General features: G+C 40.2%; 1 protein-coding gene across 4 annotated transcripts; it reads left to right on the top strand.

Annotated features, from left to right (window-relative positions):
- The first annotated feature begins 1246 nt into the window (after window positions 1-1246).
- On the top strand, window positions 1247-22209 carry NEDD1 (NEDD1 gamma-tubulin ring complex targeting factor). Of its 4 annotated transcripts, none has more exons than XM_015858729.2 (15): window positions 1247-1352; window positions 2416-2559; window positions 3671-3765; window positions 4842-4958; window positions 5861-6001; window positions 11049-11278; window positions 12235-12436; window positions 13358-13544; window positions 15193-15324; window positions 15499-15561; window positions 16012-16235; window positions 16931-17090; window positions 17322-17478; window positions 19158-19224; window positions 19906-22209. In XM_015858729.2, exons 2-15 carry the CDS (start codon window positions 2424-2426, stop codon window positions 20008-20010), a joined length of 2016 nt encoding a protein of 671 aa, XP_015714215.1. In that variant the 5' UTR covers window positions 1247-1352; window positions 2416-2423; the 3' UTR covers window positions 20011-22209. The 4 variants fall into 4 exon arrangements, with proteins under 4 accessions (XP_015714215.1, XP_015714232.1, XP_015714241.1 ...); XM_015858746.1 differs by having other exon boundaries at window positions 1266-1352; window positions 3675-3765; XM_015858755.2 differs by lacking the exon at window positions 1247-1352 and adding an exon at window positions 1368-1467 and having other exon boundaries at window positions 3675-3765.
- The last annotated feature ends 372 nt before the right edge of the window (window positions 22210-22581 follow it).

Raw genomic sequence — 22581 nt, forward strand, 5'->3', positions numbered from 1 at the left:
GAAGAGAGAGTACCGTGGGGACAAGTTGAAAGGACTGCAGAATGCACAGCGTTTATCTGCAGTGCATCTCCTGGATGATGCACAGGATGGCTCCTACTGGGAACCAAAGAAAAGTAAAAGCAGCATTTCCTTTACATTCCTTTGGTGTTCTCTGTTCTGTGAGCTGAATGTAGTAAGAAACCAGCAAGCAAAAATAAAGCTTCTGGTCCTGTAACGAATAACTGCATGTCCCAGGCTGTGGTGGGCCTCAGATTGAAACTGAATGGAACTGAATGCACTGACAACTCTGGAGGTGCTTATTTATTTATTTTTTTATGTTTATTTCATTCTTTCAAATTCTGCTTTGATATATTCTTAACTAATATTCCCTCCCCCCCCAATTGTGGCACTCGGAGGATCTGTCTCGCACCAACAGATATCCAGCAACTTGGAATTATTTCTGCTTAAATTAATTTGACGATGTGGAAATCGGTAATTTCACACACAGATTTATTCAATTGTATGTGAGTGGTTTTTAATTCCCACTACAGCTCCAGCTCACGTTCACGTTTTGTTTGGCATCAGGATTTCCCCAGTATTTGGAAGCCAGCAATCTAACAGAATAATCCCGGTAATGAGCCGCTCTATGCCTCAGTTTCTTTATTGGATGATGACAGCGATCCCTTCATCGCTGTGTATTATGGAGCTTTTTGCATCGACATCTGGAAAATGTTTTCAGATCCTTGAATTAAAGAGGCGGAGGATTGAAGTTATTAAGAAATTGATTCGCAGTGTAAAAGGAGCAGCCAGTTGTTTCCAAAACCGCTTTCAGTCAAATCCAAGAATAAAGATTTTAAACACTGAATAATGAGGGAACTCGAATTAATTGTTGGAATTACAGGCTAATATGCTGAACTAATTAAGCTAGCAGAGAGTTCCATTAATGTTTGCCAAAGATCCTCTTTGTGTTACAGATACCGAGTATATCATCAAATGGGAGAAATGAAAACACGAAGCATAGGTTTATGAGGGTGGAAGGGTCCAGGGGCAAGCGCAGAAGTGAAATATTAACCAGTGCAATTTAATTTTCCACTTTGAAACAAGAGATAATGAGAATGAATCATTGAGGATTCTACTCAACTAAGTAGTAACTCTCACTCTCACTTTGCCACCCCTCAGTGCTAACCCACAAGCACAGCGATGCTCTATGGTTGAACACCGGCTATATCCCATCCAGCACCCGCACCCCTCCAGCCCCGCCCCGCCCGGCTTCTCTCGTCCCCTCCGGGCCACCGTAGCGGCGTTGGGAGGCGGGTACGCGCGGGGGCTGTTGGGACGGGTTGTGAAGTTGGACGAGGCGCGGAAAGTCGGCGGTGAGTAGCGGAACCGGACAGAACCGCGAGCGGCGGCTGCTGAGCGCATCGGAGCGGCCCGCTCCTGCTGCCGGGCACGGGCACTGAGGAGCCGCCGCCGGGCGGGGAGGGGAAGGTGGGCGGCGGGGCCCAGAGATGCTGAGGGAACCTGTGGAGCGGCAGGGATGGGGGTCGGGGGGATCACCGTCAGCTTCTGCTTCTGAGTGAGGGGGAGCGGAGAGCGAAGCCGTGTGGGAGCGTCCCGTCAGAGCTCCCGGCTGGAGGCCTCTCAGCGTGTGTTGGTGCTGCTGGTGCTTCAGGTTACCCGGGTGTAAGCTCCACAGGGATGGGCCTCGGCTCCCAGCCGCAGCACAGTGCTGCAACACGGCGGGTTTTCCTGCTTCTGGAATATTGTATCCAGTTCTGGACTCCCCGGTACATAAAAGACAGGGATCTCTTGGAAAGAGTCCAGCGGAGGGCCACTAAGATGGTGAAGGGCCTGGAGCATCTCCCCTATGAGGAGAAACTACGTGAACTGGGTCTGTTCAGCCTTGAGAAAAGAAGGCTGAGAGGGGACTTGATCCAGGTTTATAAATACCTGAGGTGTGGGGGCCATGGTGGTGAGGCTGGTCTCTTTTCAGTAGTGCGTGGGGATAGGACTAGGGGTAATGGGATGAAACTACGGCATAGGAAGTTCTGCACCGATGTGCACAAGAACTTCTTTACAGTGAGGGTGACGGAGCACTGGAACAGGCTGCCCAGGGAGGTGGTGGAGTCTCCTTCTCTGGAGATATTCAAGACCCGCCTGGACGCCTACCTGTGTGACATGGTGTAGGGAGCCTGCTTTGGCAGGGGGGTTGGACTCGATGATCTCTAGAGGTCCCTTCCAACCCCTACAATTCTGTGATTCTATGATTCTTCATTTGTGAGCTGCCTTAAAAAAGACCTTGTAGTGTCACGTTTCAAGTAAATCACCTTGTTCTCGAGGGAACGGTGTTGAATGGGGCTGTTCTCGACTTGTAAAGTGACCTGTTGTGTGTTCTTCATTAATTTTATTATTATTATTATTTTCTTTGCAAATTAGGTGCAGCCATGCAAGAGAGCATTCGTTTTGCTTCATCAGGAGATGACATTAAGATATGGGATTCCTCATCTCTGACTGTGGTGGAGCAGTTCAACCCACATACATCTCCGCATCCCATCAGCTCTCTGTGCTGGGCCGCCAATAGTATCCTTTACAGCTTCAGTTCTGTGGGTGCTCTGCGGTGATTAAGTGTAGCAGGAAGGGGAGAGAAACAAGATCTGTGTATTTTTGTGCATACAAATGTGCGTGTGTATGTATATTTACTATGTCTATATACACACACATCTATATATGTCTGTGTCGATAAGTAAACTTGAGCATAGACACTTTTGTCCTACTTGCTTTATCTCTTTATCCCTGTCTCCAGAGCTGAACAGCATCCCGCTCCATATGCTTGTTAGGTTAAACAGTTGGGTTTCATTCTGCATAGTTCTTTAAGCTAAAATGTCTCAAAATAAAGTCACCACTCTGCATATCACCTTATAGTTGGACTAGATGATCTTAGTGGTCTTTTCCAACTTAATGATTCTGTGGTGTCAAATGCAGTCCTATAAGTTCTTAGTAAGTCTCCTTAGTAAGCAAATATAGAATCACAATGGGTATCAGCCTGAAGACGTAGGGGATGCAGATCTGAGTGATTACCCAAATAGTTTGGGGTTGGGTGCAGGGCCAGTTTCCTTACTCTGCTCCTATACTGGAGGCTTTTCTTAGCGCTTTGACCTACTTGGTGCAATAAAAGGTATTTTCTTCCTTTCCCCCTCCCCCATACAGACAGAGACAAGCTAGCAAACGTATTTATTGTATTCCAGGGACAATTAGACAAACTGCTTTAATTAACATTTATCACGTGCAGGACTTCTCAGTCAAATTCTTTTGCTCTTTCAATTTGTTCTGGTAGCAGCAGCAGGTGTCACTCTGAACTCCAGTGATAAAGGAGCTTGTACTTGGGCTGGTGGGGTTAAAAAGGAACTGGGTGAGCTGCCACAGGGAAGAGCTCTTAAACAATATCTGCCCGATATTTCTCCTCTGAAAGAAATGGCACTGCTTTGTATTGGGAAGCAAGAGCTGCAAACGCTACGAGAGCTTCTTAGGGGAAGCTCATTAAGTAGCCTTATGTTTCTATTTCTAGGGCCCTTCAAGGTGAAGTACTGCAGATAGTTTGGTTTCCTGTTAGCTTTCCAGTACGGGAGACTCACGGTTGCTATTAATGCAATTGAAAGTTTGATATGGTTATCATCCATAACTTGTCCCTAAGATAGCTTCCTGGTCAGTGCTTCAGCTGCTGGGGATAAAATCGTTGTGTCAAGCTGCAAAAGTAAACCTGTTCCACTCTTTGAAGTAGCTGAAGGAGTAAGTATGGGGTTGTGTGTGTGTGTGTGTGTGTGTGTGTATGTATGTATGTGTCCCCAAACCATCTTGTGTGCTGTTTGCATCTCATCTCTCCTGCACATTGATTGTCAGTTGGATTTTAGAGGGGTGAAAAGTGAATGTGAAGGGGACAGGTGGCACTATAAACTCTTCAGAAAGCCAGACTTGGTTTTGACAGGGTTACTCCAGTGACTCCTTGTAATCTAAGCCATTCTTGTTGTTCTCCTTAAGTAGCTACTGTAATGTTCATTTAATTGGGAGTCCTGGGAGGTGTGCAAAGAGGCTTTTAGGTGTGCAGAGCAAATGCTTTCAGAGGTGGGGAGTTTCTTGTGGAGATTCCACCGAATCTGATGCGATCCGAATGCGATCGTTCCAGTTTAACCATCCCAATAATTAGATGGACTTGTGTGGTTTGTTTTTTTTTTTTTTCTTCTTCAAATCCCAGGAACTTAAAAGTGAATTTTCAACGTGATAGAAGTGAATAATTTGCCCTCGCTGTGGGTCTATTGCTGAGACTGATGGGGTTTTTTTTCTATTCCAAAAGCTGCCACTTTGGTGATTATTTTAAAAAGAAGCACTTTGTGGACTTAGGAGGTTTGGCTGCTTTAATATTCTTTGTCATGTTTTGGGAATGTGAAGTACGTGACTGAGACAACTTCTTAATATTCCGAGGGCTTTTTTCCCCAGACTTTAGCTGCTTCTTTTGAAGAGTCTCTACCCAAATAGAAGCCTATGATTGTACTTTAGAGAGCTCTAATTTCAAGGGAAAATGCGTTTTGAAGGAAAAAGATGCTCAAATAATTTAAAATAGTGATACTAGAATGTAGTGTTGGAGAGTTTATTAATTAGAATATTTGACCATTGAAGTATATTGAACGTATGTCCAAATTGGGTTGGACTTGAAATGCTTCATGTTTGGCAATGACTGTGGTGTACCAATAGGTCCATCAGGCAGTGTGGTATGTTGAAAACACCATCATTGTGCTTATAAGCAGATGTGAATACATCTCTTAATTACCTTTAGAGTACAATTTTTCCTTTCCCTCCTTTCCTGTCAGGCGAAACAGACGTGTGTGAGCTTAAGTTCCAGCTCTTTGTATGTTGCCAGCGGTGGCCTTGATAGCACCGTTCATATCTGGGATCTCAAATCCAGAAGGGTTCACCGCAGCCTTAAGGTAAGCTTGACTGGAGAGGGACTGGAGCTTACATGACTTCCAGAACTTGTTGCCAGTTGTAGTAATGTACTTTCTCTGTCATGGATCTGTAGGATCAAGTTCATAGGTAGGAGCTAGAATGGCTGTGTGTCTTATTTAACTTTGTGTTTTTTATGTATGGTAACTTGCAAATATAATAACCAGGCTTAACGTGATGTCTTCAAGGTACAAGTCTATAATAGCTTGTGTTGAAACTTTCAGAATAGACTTCCTATTTTGAGAATTTTTGTTGCTATTCTCTAGTGTTTTTCCAAGGGCTGTTTTGGGTAATTGCTGCTTTTGATACTTCAAACCTGGAAGGTGCTTCTGTATTTTGTGCAGTCAAACGATGGCTGAAGTTGGAAGGGACTTGAAAGTTCATCCATTCCAACCCCACCAGCTCAGGCTGCCCAGGGCCCCATTCAATCTGGCCTTGATGCCTCCAGGGATTGGGCACCCACAGCTCTCTGGGCAGCCTGTGGCACCACTTCACAGCCTTCTGAGTAAAGAATTTCCCTCTAACATCTAACCTAAATCTCCCCTCTTTTAGTTTAAAGCCGCTATTGCCCCTTCTCCTGTCACTAGTTGTAGGATACTGTAGTAGAGCTGATGCCAGGCACGACTCGGTAAGAGAAAATAAATGCAGAACTGGTGGCCATTTTTCTCTTTTAAACTGGATCTAATATGATTTCTCAGAATATTTCTATGATGTGAAAAATATTACAGTGTTCAATGACGCGTGTATTTCCATGTTCACTTCAGCAGATGATTTGCCCTCATTTAGGACCACTGTTAAAGATGCTATAGTGCTGCTATGGTGGTTTTATAAAACTGTTTTTTTTTTCTAAATGTCTTGGCCTTTTTCCTCCTACCTTCTTCCATAGGATCATAAAGACGAAGTTACATGTGTTGCGTATAATTGGAATGATTACTACATTGCTTCTGGATCTTTGAGTGGTGAAATAATCCTACACAGCGTTACCACCAATTTATCCAGTACTCCCTTTGGTTATAACAGCAGTCAGGTAGGTTCTGCATTAACTTACTGTTGTGTGTGAAGCTTAAGTTTGCATGAGGTGTTTAGAAATGAGAAGTGTGTATCGAGAGCTATACGACTTCTTCCAAAGCTGCCAGAACGTTGTTGGCTTCTTTTTTCATCTTTTGATGTTTTTAGGGGTGCAGTCTCAATTTCTCAAAAGTTACTTTTGTGACTGCATAACACATGGAGTTCAGTTTACACCCTGGGATTATCCCCACAGACCTGGGATTCCCTCTAGCAGAGGAATTCCCATCCTCTTGCCCCTGTTATTTTCCTCATGTCTGCTTACTACACCAACTGTACTGCAGACGCCCCAGTGCTTCTGCACAAGGCTTACTGATCTGAAAGGCAGTACACAGAGGCAAGTGAACAGCCAGCACTTGAATGGAAGAGTATTTGGATTACCGAGAGCAGCTGGTGCATAGTGTGTCCACCAAATCCTTGTTTCTGGTGGTGGCTGGCTGGTAGGGTGTCTGCTCTGGGTTTTACCCCCGCAGGTAGATGTGGGAGCAGGCCAGCCAGATGTCCTCACAGCCCCTCGGTGCTGTGGCTATATATATATAGCAGCAGGAGACTATAAAGCATCACATATTGGAGTCATTCATAGGAAGCAGCAGGACTTGTTTACAGCTGCAGAGCAGTTTCTCACAAACAAGTTTCTTCTAGCTACATGCAGAAGCTAGAGGCAGTTTACTTGTGTTCCCAAGCTAACATGAGCCCTTTCTCATGGGCTAGTTACCTGTTCAGGCCATGATCTGTATTTTTCCACTCAGGAGGTACATTTATTTTTATGCAGTTTGCAGCAGATTTTATTTTGTAGGCTCTGCTGCCTCAAGAACAAACTTCTGTGCATCTTAAGACTGAACAAAATACAGTCAGCTCCACATACCAAAGCAGGATTTCGATATTCTACTCGATGTCTGTTGTTGCCGTGAGCAGACTAGGTAGCCCAGTTTCTGATTTATCCAATTTAATCAGATTTACGACTGAACAGAGCCATCTGTAGAGTAAATGAGAATGTAAGCCTATGTTTGAAAATAATACATTTATTTAATCTGGAGATTAAAATCGCACAGCTGCTCACCGAGTAAGAGCATTGAGGTTTTATATTACCTACTTAGGTACTTCAGGGAGATTTTTTGAATGACTAATTTGAAGGAAAACTGGGAAAGACAAATAGAAATCAGGTGTACTATTGAAGGCTTTGGTAGTTTCCACTGCAGTTCCTTTCTGCAGACTCAGAAAATACTGCAGAATTAGGGAAGTGTCGTTAGGATATCAAGGCTTGGTATCAAAGCTGCCACAATAGTGAAGGGGCTCTGTTGTCCCGCTGGATGTTCCACAGTGTGTTCTTACAGTGACTTCTAGCTGAGGAATGATGAAGGTGTTGTACTCTGGATGTTCTTCTCCCTTTTTCATTGAGCCACTTTCATAAGCCAACTTAAGAACTTGGTTTCTTAAGTCCAAGTTCTTCACACTGCGCCTCATAGATCTGATTCATGGTGCTGTTCCCCAGCTCACACATCAGCTTCAGTGGGGACCTTTCTAGTGGGGAATACTGAAGTTGTGCCGTAGTTTTCTGTCACTACAACAGCATTTTTTAGTCTTAGATTGCGGATGGAGTAGGAGGTTACATTTTTCTCCTATCTAACCTGAACAATACAAGTTGATGAAGAATGTCTTACGGCTTTACAGCATCACAAAGATCGTGGCGCATTTCTGTTGAAAAAATCTCCATTAAGTTCAAACCTTACTTTCAGTGCTGCAGTATCTTTGATCCATCACCGTTGTCTCATACTTATATTGAAGCAAAATTGTACTTCATGCTTGGCTTGATCTTAAAAATCCATCTGTCTAGTCAGTTCATTTTTTTCTGATTTGATTGTTGCTGTGAAAAACATGGATGTGAGACAGGGACTGCAGGAATATCCACGGGTGGATTAAAAGGCTGAGATGAATATCTGGAGTGGGGATTGTTCTGCTAGTTAGTTGGAAAATTAAAGAAGTTCTGGTGAGGATGATTTGCATCAACCTGTTTGATAGATTTCTACTCTTTCCACCAAGAAGTGATTAGGAGTAAGTGATGCAGTGAATAGCTATTTTGGCAGATGAAATCAAGAGGCCTACTGCAAAGCTGAGTGACCTTTAAGATGGCTGAAGATCTCTGAAGTGTTAAATCAAAGTAATTGCGAGCATGGAGTTACCGTTAGCTTTCTAAAGGGCCTCTAACATGTTTTAAACTGAGGCAGTTATTTGATTGCAGTGTTAATTTAAAATGGAATTGAGTTGTAATTTTGTAATGTGGTGACTGCTTGGGTGTCCGGGTTTATCAGCTTATCTCGTGTTCTAATAATGATCTCCGTTCTCCTGTGCGAAAAAGTTTTATTTTTGTTAGGGAGTTTAATTGATACTTGCAGGGGATTGCAGGATTAATTGTACAGTGAAGCAAATACATGAAGACTCGAGCCACTCCCTTAAAGAAATCTAAAAAGCCTCTACTTGATTTATAGTTTAGGGGCTCAGTTATCTGAGAGTGAGCTTGAATAGATACACGGTGTATTGTTCTGCCTGGTCTTGGCGAAGCCGTCTGGCTTAGTAAGGGTCACCACTCCTTAGTAACTTTTCTCCTGTTGGGGAACGTGAGGTCAGACTAACCTTATAAAACTGAGCTTGTCTCTGTTTGGTTCCCTGTGGTGGAATGTAGTTGCTTTGCCAGTTAATTTCTGTAATCGTCTGGACTCTACAAGTAGCAGAATAGCCCAAGGTTGCGGTGCTTTCTGTGACTTTAAACAATACTCTTTTCAAATGAGTATTGGCCTATGTTCTATTAATTGATTTTGATTTAGAAACATCTTTGTGCTTTCTTAGAGCTAAGTCCTCACACTGAATTGTTTGCAGATCCCATAATTTGTCTTTGCTGTTGGTATTCATTAAGACTACCAGATTCTTATCTGCTTGCTGTTGTGAGGTTGAATTAAAGTTTGTTTTGAGGCATAAAGATTGTTCAAGTCTTTGCTGCCTTGTGCTATTCTCCTAGCAACAGGATTTAGTTTAGCTGTTTGATCAGCTGGCTGATTTGTAAAGAGATGTGATGAGTTTTGGTCACCTCGTATAATGAAATAGCCCTCAGCTTTTTAAACTGTCAATTGTGTTTACAGCCGCCTTCTCGCTTACAAGGCTCACTGAGGTGAAAGGAGGTAGTGTAGTTTCTTTATCTTTAAATGAGATAGTCGATAACTCTGGACTACTTTGTGTTTAGTTTTGAGTGTGTCATTTGTTTTCCAACTGTGGAAAGCCCTGAATGCAGGCAATCCTGAGCAATGGGATAACCATTGTTTGAAGCGTGCTTTGCATGGTCTGCCTGTTTTATTGTGAGGTGTGAAGGTAAAATGTACTTCTGGGTCTTACAGAAAGTCTGCTTCAGTCACAGTTGAGGCATAAAAATGTGTGTGGTTTGTGCTGTGTTGGCTGGTTTTGTTCTGAAGTGGGCTTTGTTTTTTCTTTGCCCATTTGGCGCCTTGTGCTGAACGTATTAATGGAAGTTCTGTGCATGGAGAATTTGCAGGAGTCACCGGGAGCTGAACTTGGGGTGCAGTGAAACTTCCCTCATATCTGCTCCTTTCCTTGTAGCCTTGGCAGCTTTAGCTCCTGAAAGTGGCTCTTTACAAATCACTGCTGTGTACTAAATAATCTTGAAATGATTTTTCCTACTAGCTTAGAAAACAGACACCCGCTTCTATTCAGTGACGTACTTAAGTGTGTTTGAGTTTCAGCCACAAATTTAAGCCTCCTGTTTCCTTGAGTGTGGTTTAGCAGTTGCATTAATGCTTGTTTAGCTTGGAGCTTGTTGCTGACCAGGTCGTTGACAGCAAGGAGTGAATGGGAGCTTCCCTCACACATCTTCCGTCAACAAAAGTTGAAATGAAAGTGCTCTGAGGAAGCACAATGACTTTAATGAGAAGTGTGGAGTAGAGATAATATGGGAAGGGTTTGTCATATGAAAGACACGAGAACTGGGCCTTAGGAGAAAGAACATTAGGAAAGAAAATGGGAAGCTTGAAAGGAGAGCAAGGTGGGTTTGAGGAGAGCTGAGAGAATGAAAATGGTGGGTTTGAGGATGGGTGAAGGCAAATATGGAACATGAGCAGGTGCTGCTGCAGAAAGGAAGGGATTTGAAAGTGAATAGGAGAACTGTGAGGGATGGAAATGTGTCCCATGTAGATCTTGTAATTCATTTACTCTATGGAGATAAATTGAAAGATGCCAGTAAAAAAAAGTCTCCATCATGTCTGGTAGTGGATCGTGTTAACTATATCAAGTCATACTCCATCTTGCTTGAATGCACAGTTGAGAGCACCACTTCCCTGTTAGGCCCTTGCACTTCCAGTGAGACATACAACACAACTGCTAGAGTTTGTGCTTAGAGGTCCAACAAATGTCTCCAGTAAAATGAAGAGAAAAATACAATAGTGTTTAGTACAGTGCACTGTGATGAGGGCCATGCTAGGAAGTACGATAGCTCTTCTTGTGAGAGCATTGTCAGACAAGCTGATGGCTCTCATCTGTCTGGACTTGAGTGAAGCACTTGAACGTGTGCCTTTTGAGAAGACATTAGCAAGGATGGAGGTTGGAAGAGGAATTAGGGATGGGTAAGAAATGGGCTACATGAAAGAAAACAGTAGGTAATATTGAAGGAATTATTCTGATTTGGTTATCATGAGCTGACTTTGTTCAGTGTTTTCAGTTGTGCTTATGATTTTTTTTTTAGTGTGATGTATAAGTTGACTTCTTATGTATTCGGAACCAAGAAACTTTTCCAGTTCTTTTTTTCTCATCCATTGTTGGATGGATCAGGGCACGTGCTGCCCTCGGACAGTAAGAATGGAATAATAACAGAAAACGAACTATTCATTTGTGTGTGTAGAGTGGCCAGCCATTGTAGAGTCAGCTTAACGTTGGTACTTCTAACGTGTGTGCTGTAAGTAATTTGGTGATGTCTAATGGCAGTATTGCAATCTCTGTTTGTTTTACAGCCTATTCGACATTTGAAATACTCGTCCTTTAAGAAATCCTTGTTGGGCAGCGTTTCTGACAGTGGAAATGTGACGCTGTGGGATGTAAATACTCAGAACCCGTACCGCAATTTTGAAAACACCCATAAAGCACCAGCTTCAGAAATCTGCTTTTCTCCAGTAAATGAGTTGCTCCTTGTAACTGTAGGGTTGGATAAAAGAATTAATCTCTATGACACTTCAAGTAAAAAGTGAGTACGTTAAACACCTTTGATTTTTTTGCTGGACGTGAACATTTTATGAGCTGAAAAAACACCTGGCTATGACATTAAATATTTAATTCAGACCGTGTTCAGAGTGGTTGAAGTGGTTGACACATTTCTGCTGGAGAACCTGTTCCAAAAGCCTTTCTGCTTTTTTTTTTTTTTCTTTTTTTCTTTTTAATTAAAATGGGAACTAATTGAAGTGCTGCATGAGTGACCACTTGCAAGTGCTTAAGTGTGAGATTTTCTTATTGACGGAGAGCAATTGGCTACTGTGGTGGCCAGTACAGCCTGTGAGGACCTGCAAACCACCTGGCCTTAGCTCGCCTGCTCTACTTTGCAATACAAGGCACAGCTGTTGTAAGGTGCACAGAGCTGCTGAGCCTTAAATATGGGCAGGCTGTTGGATGAAAAAGGAGGTGATGGGGCTGTGAAGTAAGAGAATGGGGTCATGAGTGTTTTCATGGAACTTTGGTTTTAGTTTGGAGCGTGCTTTTAGTCTAGCTGAATAAAAGCAGGTGTTTGGCCAGAGCTTGGAGGGCTTTAGTAGGATTCAAACACAGATCTGAAGTTGTTCATAGAGTTGTGGGGAGGTTAGAAGTGATACACCTGGGCAACAGAATGATACGTGCAGTGTGGTTGCTGCTGGAAATGATGATTGCAGTAAATCTTTGTGTCAAAATGGTTGCTTTGAAGATGAAATCTTTTGGAGCACGTACAGTTCTTCATTGGTTAAGCTTCAACACTCAGTATGTCTAAGCCACTGTTCTGTAAGGTGTATCAATGAATTTACTTGGCACGGGAGAATCAGGACTACTGACCTGCTGTTGATTTCTTAGAGCTGTTTTTTAATACATACTCTGTTGTGAACAGTCTAACCATAAAATGAACATTGTGATGAAGAAGTCTAAGAGCTTTTCTCCTGTTCTTTCTCCTCTTTGAAGATTACTGACAACAATAGTAGCAGATCATCCTCTGACGACAGTGAACTTCATGCCTGATGGTACCACTTTGACTATAGGAAGTTCCCGGGGAAAAATCTGCCAGTATGACTTGAGGAAACTGACATCACCAGTGAGAACAGTTATTGCTCACAAAGGCTGCGTGACATGCATACGTCTTCAGTCCAGTAGCACTTTTTCCAAGGTAAAAACAAACAAACAAGAACCCAAACTGGAAATTTTCCAATTTATTATTCAGCGTGTAGATTGATAAGAGCAAAATGTAAGCTTAAGATCTGAGAAATGTGAGTAATGAATTTCTAAACATTATAAATGCCAGCAAAGATGATTCATACGACACGGAAATAAGAGCTTTATAAATCGCTCAGTCTCATGTGAGCGAGGTAATGTTAATGACATTTTTTTTTCCTCCTAATTTTCAATGCAGAGATGAGTGAAACTTTTTAATCTTAAACTTCCTGGTGTGAATGTGTTGCCGTTGCAGATCAGTTTGCGGCATCCTAAATGGATTTGCAGACAGTAGCGCAAAGATCCGTAGTAACCCCTTTTACTTAAGGGGAAGACACACAGCAGCTCAGCTTGAAGTATTTTGCCTGTGGAGAACTTGATTAAATAGTATAGAAGGCTTAAGACGTTCTTCCAAGACCCAAGTAGGCTCTACTTGATCCAAAAAACACAAATGCCAATTCACTGGAGGTGGGAGAGAATGTTTGAAGTGTATTTTCTCTTTAACTGCTCCAAGACTTTCTTCTTCTTCCAGCTTGCTTGCTGCTGGTGTTGGACTATCCCGTTGCCATTTCTGCTAATGTTATTTCTTGCTTTACCTGTGCCTAAGCCTAGGATTAAAATTGGCTAGTACCAGCTCATTGTCACCTTCAGTTCTATTGCTGTTTTCTTGCAGATCCAAACAGCATTCTTATTATAATGCACAAGTTTCCCATGTTCTTTGAAATTACATTAAGATGTATATATTTGTAAAGGCACATCTCCTAGGTAGATTTTGGAAATTGAACTATTTTAGTGTTTTGAAACAGAATATTGGCTTATATTTTTCCTTCTAACTGAACAGATAGTAACTTCTCTTACTTTGTTCTTTTTTCCTCAGGCTAACCTTAAGGGTTCTTCAAGTAAACCTGTACCCAAAAGAGTAGAAGTCAAAGCTGGTAGTAACCTTGCAGGAATTCCAAATACTGGCATCAAAAATTTAGTTTCTCAGGCATCGGCAGCTATTTCCTCCCATCTGACACTGACAAATGAGAGTAAAGGGGGAGAGGTTTTTCAGGATAAAACAGGTAGCGTCTTCTTCCTACTCTTATATATTAGATATAATGTGGAAGATAGGAGGAATATTTCATGCTTTGACTGCTATGATAGAAAAATTACACTGAGCGAAGGGCATTTATTTCAAAGAAGAAATGTATACACATGCACGTCTGTACCTTCTTCACCTTACCTTGCTGCATTCATTGGACAGGCTTTGAGACTGTGGGACACAAATCAGGTCCTAGTTTAGAAACTCTTGCTTCAAGTCCAGAATTTTAGAGTACTTGTATGTATGTAAATATTAAAAGAGAATGTTCCATGGTGACATCATGGGACTCTTCTGTGTTTTGCTTTCTTGCAAATTATCCTTGTGTTCATAATATACAAAGCCTGTATGGAATGCAGAGCTAATGATTTGCAATTCTATTAATAAATTGGGGCAACAGACCTCATCAAATAACTAAACCAAACAAACACACACACAGAACAAAACAAACCCACAAACAAAAACCCAAGTGAGAACTGTGCTGTATTATTCCTATGATAGGAAAATGTTAAATATAGTTGCAAGTATAATTAGTTGTATAACTGTACTTGCTATTTTTGCTTCTGAAATTAACAAGTATTTTTGGTAAGAATTCTCAGTGTTATTCTGAAGTTCTGCCACTGTGTGAAATGTACTCTTAATTTTAGTTAATTCAGGAGTTCTTAAAATATGATCACATCAGCAACTGTTAGTTTGATTCTTGGAGATTCCAACAGCACTTTTTCCACATTTTTAAATAAGAAGATATACATTTAGAAACACTAATTAGGCAATAAGCCACTGCAGTCCACAGGGACGCGTATTAATGACCTCCCTTGGGCATGCAATGAATTGTGAGGTGAAGTAGAATGATTCCTATGTACTCCAGAAGAGTTGCTAATCAACATTACTGTATAGTGTGGAAAATTTTATTTAAGGTAAGAAATTCATAATTTATTATCTCTTATTGCCATTGCACTTTGAAAGTGTGATGATTGTTACCTCTTAAGTGGGACCACATGTAACAAGTTAATGTTTGAAGGAAAAAGAGGTTTATCAAATAAAACGTATTTTGTGAAGCAAAGTATTCAGCTTGGAAAGTGAAGGAAGTCTGCTTAGGAAGATCATAGAATTATAGAAAGGCCTGGGTTGAAAAGTATCACGGTTTCAGTCCACCTGCCATGGGCAAGGTCACCAGCCACTGCTCCAGGCTGCCCAGAGCCACATCCAGCCTGGCTGTGGTCTTCAAACTTCAAAATGGGAATGGTTGAGAGACCATAAACAGCATTTTTTCTTTGCTGTGGAAAATATAAGCCAAGAAGATGTATTTTGGCATTGTAGAAATACGTAGTATTCAGTGAAGTGACCTGATAGCATATTTAAATTAAAAAACAAACAGCAGCCACCTGTTCATACAACTTACAAACGGACTGGAGCTTTCAGAACAGGCCATTCGATGATTCTGTGACAGTCACCTGTGATGACAGCTCATGTGAGGTTGTTCAAGTTGTCCCTCGAACCCGAGTGTGTAGAATGTTCTGAAGTACTTACTGGACTTTGCAGGCATTAGGCTTGCTGTGAGTTTATTTAGGGATAATGCATGTTGTTTTTGAAACTGTCAGTTACTAACTGAGTGTTGTTGTCCTTTTAAGGCCTTCCCCACAGCTGCAGCCTGGATGTGATTCCATCGAAAGAAACAGATAGTGGGAAAAGTGCAGATTTAAGTAGTTTTGATGACTTGGGTCGAAGTAGTTTAGGTGATGTGTTTTCTCCTATCAGAGATGGTAAGTTGCTAATACTGACACTTGTTTAAAAAAAATAAAATGATTTGCATAGCATTACAGTTTGGCCTGTGTGTACTTGGTCTCTTAGTTTAACAATGAACTGAATACAATTATCTGAAAACTTCAATGATGTTCATTTAATTAAAGAACTGTTTCTGTTCTGCTGTTTTGTAGATGTTATTGTGTCTAAAGCAAATGAAGATCCTCCAGGAAAAGGAGACGATAAAGATAGTTTGAGTAAGTTTTTCTATATGGTCACCAGAAGCCTACGCTTGTTCTTCTATGCTAACTTTGTCATACCATAGGAAGATGTCAAATGATGCAAGCAGGCACTGAAGTAGATGAACTTGATGAGCTTTTCTGGAAGTTGTCTAATATTGCATGTTAAGGCCCAACATGCAACAATGGGAAATCACAGATATGGTCTCAAAGTGATTTTGCTGTCCTCTTAGGAAACTGGGAGTGGTGTATGTAGACTTCACTTATTTTGTTGCTTTCACGTGGACAGCAACAGCATGATTTGGGGATTCCTTTGTTTTGGTGGGCTGTGCTTTTTGAGTGAGCTCTTTGCTTTTGTGGGTGTGTGGGCTTATTTTTGTTATCATGTCTTTGTGTGATCGTGTTTTGTTTGGTTTTTTCCTTTCGTTTTTAAAATTTGTGTGTTTCAGCTTTTCCTTCTCATTTTAGGTCTGGATTTTCAGTCCTACCTTTCAAGTTTAGATTTGCTCCCACAGCTCACCACTGCCTTTCCAGTAAAAAGAAACCCAGTGGGCGGTAGCACACAAGGGATACGGTCCAGCCCATTACATGCACAAGTGGGATCTCCAATTAAAGAAGAGGAAGAGCATCCAGAGACTGACATTAAAAAAATGAATGTTGGGAAACAAGAAACTAAAGAAGCCTTAAAGCAGGTATACTGTGTTAATCGCTGTTATGAGTGCTCTTTTTAGTATCTGACAGAAGTATTTCTACTTGAAGGAAAGATTCCTAAGCATCCCAGCTAATCTTTTTCAGTTCTTTTCACACTGACACAACCTGTGAAATGTTCAGCTTGAAGTATGTTGGTTTTCAGCAATGCAAAGTAGTTGTATATTCCTATTAGGCTCAGATTACAAAAGTTTATGTGGAACAAAACTGAGCTAACTTTTAAAATACCGTTGATTTTTCTAAAAACATCACAAATGTCATTAGTAGATCACATCACTGTGTTTCTTTATTGTTTATTAGGTCAAGTCCAGCAGCTTTTCTCTCTGTTATCTCTGCCAAAATTCTTTTTTGAGATACCTTTGACATGCTAATGCTGAGACCCCAGCTCCTTCTGTTTTCATTTTGAGAAGTCTGGTTTACTAGGAATGATATTTATAACTCTGGCTGCTCTTTTTGCACTCCTTTATGTTTGCAGCTGAGGCAATTTTGAGATATTTAAGCAATCAATTTTTAAGGTGTGTTACTAGAAGAAAAAGGCATTTTATTGATAGTTTCTTAAAGCCAAAAGTATTTGAAAGCTGTGCGTTCTTGAAAACTTGGTTTTCAAGTGATACTTAACTTAGTTTTCAAGTGCAATTAGATAACTGTAATCAGTAGGGATGTGTTCTTGTTTTTTCAGCTTTCGAAGCTGAGCTCAGTAAATGCAGAGTCCAGAACTTTAAGTCCTCCTCCACCAGTATCCACTGCTATAAAGAGTCTTGAAACAAATGAGCGATTAGTGAAGAATATTCAGGCCCATCCTGCGTATGATCTAGCAGTGAATGGTACTACCTCAGCAAGTAAGTTGATAGGTTTTCTTTGTGGGTTTTTTTTTTCTTTTTTTTTTTTTTCAGCCCAGTTGTAGATGGTGTTCATTGCAAACTGATGCAAAACCTGCTAAAATGGGCTTAACAACACTCAGCCTGGATTCTTCTGTAAATTCAGATAGCTCTCTTAGAACATCTCTATTTGCCCAGGAAAAAAACTTGTTCTACATCTGTATTTTTATGCATTTCTTGTTAATTGTAAAGGTCCAAAGATAACTGCACCTGTCACTACTGGAGTTGCCAACTCACTGTCAGAAAAAATAGTAGAAACCATTGGGAGTGGCAGAATAAATGCACCTCTGACATCAATCCAAATAAACTTCATTCAGAATATGATCCAAGAAACACTGGATGACTTCAGGTACTGATGTTTATGCAGAACGCTCTGTCTTCAGTGACGTGTTTTCTTAGTAAGGTATTCTAACATTTGCTTTAGCGTATTTCTTACTCGCATTAGGAGATGACTCCACAAATAGCCTTAATCTTGAAAATCTAGGTATGAAACTATATTTTGAACAGCTCTGAGAATGTTTTTTGTGTGTGTGACTTTGCTAACATATTGCCAGAGTGACTGTTTGAATAACTCTCAGACAGTACATTTATCTGCATAATGAGGTTCTCACTGCTTTCACGCAGCCCTGTGCTGACTTCTTTCCCTCTCCTGTAGTCCTAGCAGGAGAAATTCCTTTTCTTAAAGCTGATACTGTGAAGAGCATGGTTGATTTGTTGGACAGTTGATTTGTGTTGGCTTTGATTGATTGTTGTTTGCTTTGCATGTGTAAGGTAAATCACTTTGTATATTTCTGTTGGCAAAGCTTTGCATAAAAAGATATTTGTGCTGTAAATCATAGATACATAGAATATCCTGAGTCAGAAGGGCTCTGTAAGAATTAACTTTCCTTTCCTAAAGGAAACTTTCCTTTCCTAAAACATGTAGCAAACAAAGAGAGGGAGGAAAACAATAGCTGGGCAGGGGAGGTGTTGCCGTCTTGGTGACAAAAGGCAACACAGAACTATTGCAGGAGGTCCATGTGCTGTGGATGTCTGCATCTGTGGACAGAATACGCTGATAGTTACTAAATATCTTTAAATAAGAATACCATGCTGTAAAATTTTGTTGGGGATATTTGGCTATAATTGCACATCTGATTTTAAAACTTCCTCATGATTTAAAATGCAATTTATGGATTGTGTTTCCTTTCTCTTTGAAGTTTGTTTTTTGGCATTTTAATATTGGAAAATAAATTGTTAGATTTGTACTTCCAGTGTCTGAGATGCAGAGTTTGTGAGATTGTGTTTCTCACAATTTATTTGAATTGAAAAAAAAAACACTCATCTGTTGAGCTTTGTGTTTTTGGGAGATAACCAGCATTTTGGACTCTAAGATGACATCTGTGCTTATTATATATGAGGAAAATGTTTCACCTCTAGTTAGGAGTTCTGCAGCACAACAACATGTGGAGACTGAAATTGAAGGTCATAGTGCCTTTTGCATACACTGTGTGTTTTAGGAAAGGAGGATGGTCCATGTGTGACTACTTACAAATTACCTTAATTTGTCAGACCAGTGACACCAATAGCACAGTACTTATTATTGGGCATTGGCACTGCCAGTCTTCAGGAAGAGCATATGAGCTTGCCTGCTTTTTTTTGGGGGGGGTGGCTTGGGGGTGATGAACTGAAGCAGCAGCTTTTTAGTAGCAGATAAATATCACACAGTGGTGCTTGTGGTCTAGGAACTGAAAATCAGCTTTGCATGGTAAAAATGAGGGTTAGAAGTTAACAGCTTGCAAGTGAAAAAGCCATCTTGATATCACCATGTATATATTTCTGTTTCTAAATGGAAAAGTTCCTAAACAAAGATTATATCTTCCAGTAAATAGCTGGTAGTGGAGTCAGTTGTGCAGTTTAAATGTTTTTAGGCTGATATTTTGTAATGTCACAAAAGTGAAGAAGTAGAGCTCTGGTCACTCAGGACTGGAGATAATTGCTGCTTCCTAAATAAAATAAAGCATTATCCATCTGTAATTCTTTCCCCAGAGAAGCATGCCATCGAGATATTGTAAATTTGCAAGTGGAGATGATCAAACAATTCCATATGCAGCTGGTATGTATAAAGAGAGTGTTCACTTTTAGTAGTACCAAGGTTTGGCAGCTATTCTGTCAAAATTGGAAATCAATTTTTGCTTACTATGAACAAGAAAGTGAAGATGGGATGCGAAGGAGGGAGAAAATGTTATGAGATGTAATCTGTTAAACTGCTTTGTGTTTAATAAGTAAACATATGTGTTGGATAGGTATCATCAGTTCCATATTTCAGAAGTTAGGACAAAAAGGAATCAAATTTAGTTGTCCTTCATAAAGGACCAAGAGCTGGGCTAAGTAGGCGGTAGATGGAGTTTATAGGGACTGCTTTACGTACAGGTCCCATGTGTGCTGCCTGGTGCTCTGTGTCCTTTAACTTCTCCTTTCTATGAAACTTTGTTCTTTTGATCAGTGCTGAAAATACCTTGTCTCAATACCAAACATTTTAATGGAACCTCTGTTAGTAGAATCTCATCCTAAAGAAATGCAAAATAGTCTTTGATAAAATATTCACTAATGTATTAATAATCAGAATACTGTATGTTTAATAAAAATAAAATAAAAAAAAAAATCTTACTTTCCTTACCAGAAGTTTAAAACCAGTCTTATTTAGGTTATTTAATTTCCAAGAGGGATATAAAAATGGACGGGAAAAAAAAAATTGGTATGGTTGCTTATTGGTTTTTTTTTCCCTTTTTTCTAGAATGAAATGCACGCTCTACTTGAAAGATATTCTGTAAATGAAAGCTTAGTGGCTGAAATTGAGAGACTGCGAGAGGAAAACAAAAGACTGAGGACTCACTTCTGAAAGCTTCCCACTGCTAAATTTGTTAGCATGAACTCACTGCGTGTGGTGTGTTGCTTGTGACAGATCGTCCATCATCACTGACGCACTGTGTGGAGACCTGCTATTATCTTGAATGTGAATCTTTCCTAAATGGTGTCACATACTGTATATAATGAAAAGATTTGTAACAGATAAACACCACATGAAGAAAGTTTGCCTAGGCATGCTTACAGTCTTGAAATTTATCCTTCCAATTGAGAAGCTGAAAGGATAACTACTTGATCAGAGTTTTAGCGATATGCGAAGTGCCTTTTTATAAGCAAAACCAAAATAGGACAGATGCTTTTTGTATAAGAATTTTTTTGATATACCGACTTTTCTATCTGTTTCTGTGTTTTATTGCTGTCAGAAACAATCACTGTAGCTTGCCTTTCAGAAACTTTTCTCAGAGAAGGAGGGAAAAGGCTCAACTTCCATATGGCACAGAGCCTGCGGTATTTTGTTGATCTTATTCAGCTGGCAACTCTTCAGCCCTGAGTAAAAACTAAGTTTCAACATATTCCCAAATTCAGTGCCCACCACCTCACTTGTTATATTTGTAACTCTGAAACCTGTGCTTGTCTGCAGTGAACTCTGTTGCTGCAAACACTACTTCAACCACATAATGAGGTTTTTAATTGTATGACTTCAGCTGTCAATCTAGAAACCCGTTTTTACTCACACATTTGGATAATGTCATAGTTTGCCCAGTTTGAATGCAGCCTTAGACTTCCAAAAATGAGTAAATTCAGCCATATGATGTAACACTGTGTGAATGTGGTCCTTCAGTCTGTGATTTAAGCACCTTTGTCCCCCCTCCAGTTTTTTTCAATGCTCAGAGGCCCATGCTTACTACTGAGCAGTTGTTTTACAGTTTTGACTGTGGTTTAGCAGCATTGCAGCCCTTTTCTCTGAGGTCAGCTGCAAACCAAACATGGGTGTGTGAGTCACATAACAAATGGCGTAGAGGAGAAATTATTACGTCCGTGTGGTAATGTTATTGTAGTTGTGTGTAAGTGCACTAAAGTGAAGCTCAATATGGAATCCTCACTGCTGAAGTTCATGAGGAATTTATCTTGGCCTTTTTTTTATTATAAGCCAAGAGATTAAATTCAATTAAAACGTCAATTTAATTTCGTTTGAAAATTGAATTAAATTTTTTAGTGTTCAGTTATAAATTCCTCTGAAAAATCTCTTCTATAGAAGTGCTTTTTGCTATTTAAATTGTTCTGAAAGCTTCTTAATTTTCTCACTAATATTTCGTGGTTTCTTTTCATGAAATCATTAAATCTCAAGCAAGGGAAGTCTGTGAGCGTGGTGAGTTAATTAGTTAAAACATCAAGTGCTGAAAGTCATGGTGGCACTCTTCCACTAAATGAGAAAGCCATAATATATAATGTAACTTATTTTTAAATGTTGTAAAACTAAGGAAAAAAAAAAAACCTATATCTTTTCGCTATCTTAACTTCTTTTTAAACGTTAATTTTTAATGTCAGTTAATGACAATAAAACCTCACATCAAAATGAGGGTGTTCAAGTCGTCAGTATTGCGGACAGGACTTTGCACGTCTGCAGGCTTATTGCTGTTGCCTTCTAAATGCATTTCTATGCTATAACTTCATGGGGAAAGGATGTGGAGTAGGTTAAACTTTTGTTTTTGTAATTTAACACAGTATAAAGAACTTAAGAAATAAGATTAACTTATAGATGATGTAAGTTTAGTCAACCCATTAACCACAGTTTTTTAAGACAGTAGGAGTTAAAGGCATCGAAAATGTTACAGTTCTTCAACTAGTTTTGCAGCATTAACAAGTAACCTTGCGTAGTTGCATCTCTTGGTTTGTTCCCCAAGTGCTCTTGCTGGTATACCCAGATGACAGCAGGGACTTAGGTAAGTATCTAGGGTATTTGACTTGTAGATACTTGTTTTTTGCAACTGGGTAATGTTTTTCTGAGTTCCCAAACTGAGACAAATATAGCAGCAGTGATTGAAAGGATACATTTTGGCCTTTCTCAGTATCTTAGGGCTTCTTTTCCATATCTCAGGATTAGGGTAGCACAAGTGGCCGCACACGCTGTGAGGAGATGTAGTGCGCTACCGCTATAGGGAGCTGTTTTGCCTTGTACACAAATCTGATTTGTATGTTAAAATAAAGCTTGTTTTAACTTTTACGAACAAAATATTGTGGCAACCTATTTTTTAAAGATGATAATTTAATACTGTAATCTTGCTACCTCGTTGCAGCCAAAAACCTGTCCCAAAGAAGGTGTAAATGACTGCTTCCTCTCTGGCTTCACAAAAGTGTTTGTATTACCTCATGCTTTTGAAGTAAAGAACAGATGCAATCTCCCTTCTTCCAGCTTGGAAGTTATTAGAATCATGACAGAGAGATCGTATTCACAGCTAAAAATAATGTTCAAGCAGATGTTCAGGGTGGGAAAGTAACCTCACAACCGAAGCTGTTGGTAAGCTGGAGATCTTAGATCCTGCATCATCATCATACTTAACGTTTGGCTTTTTGTATCTTATTTTAAATCCCATTCTGTGTCATG

This window comes from Coturnix japonica, chromosome 1 (genome assembly GCF_001577835.2).
Source record: "Coturnix japonica isolate 7356 chromosome 1, Coturnix japonica 2.1, whole genome shotgun sequence".
Taxonomy (NCBI): Eukaryota; Metazoa; Chordata; class Aves; order Galliformes; family Phasianidae; genus Coturnix; species Coturnix japonica.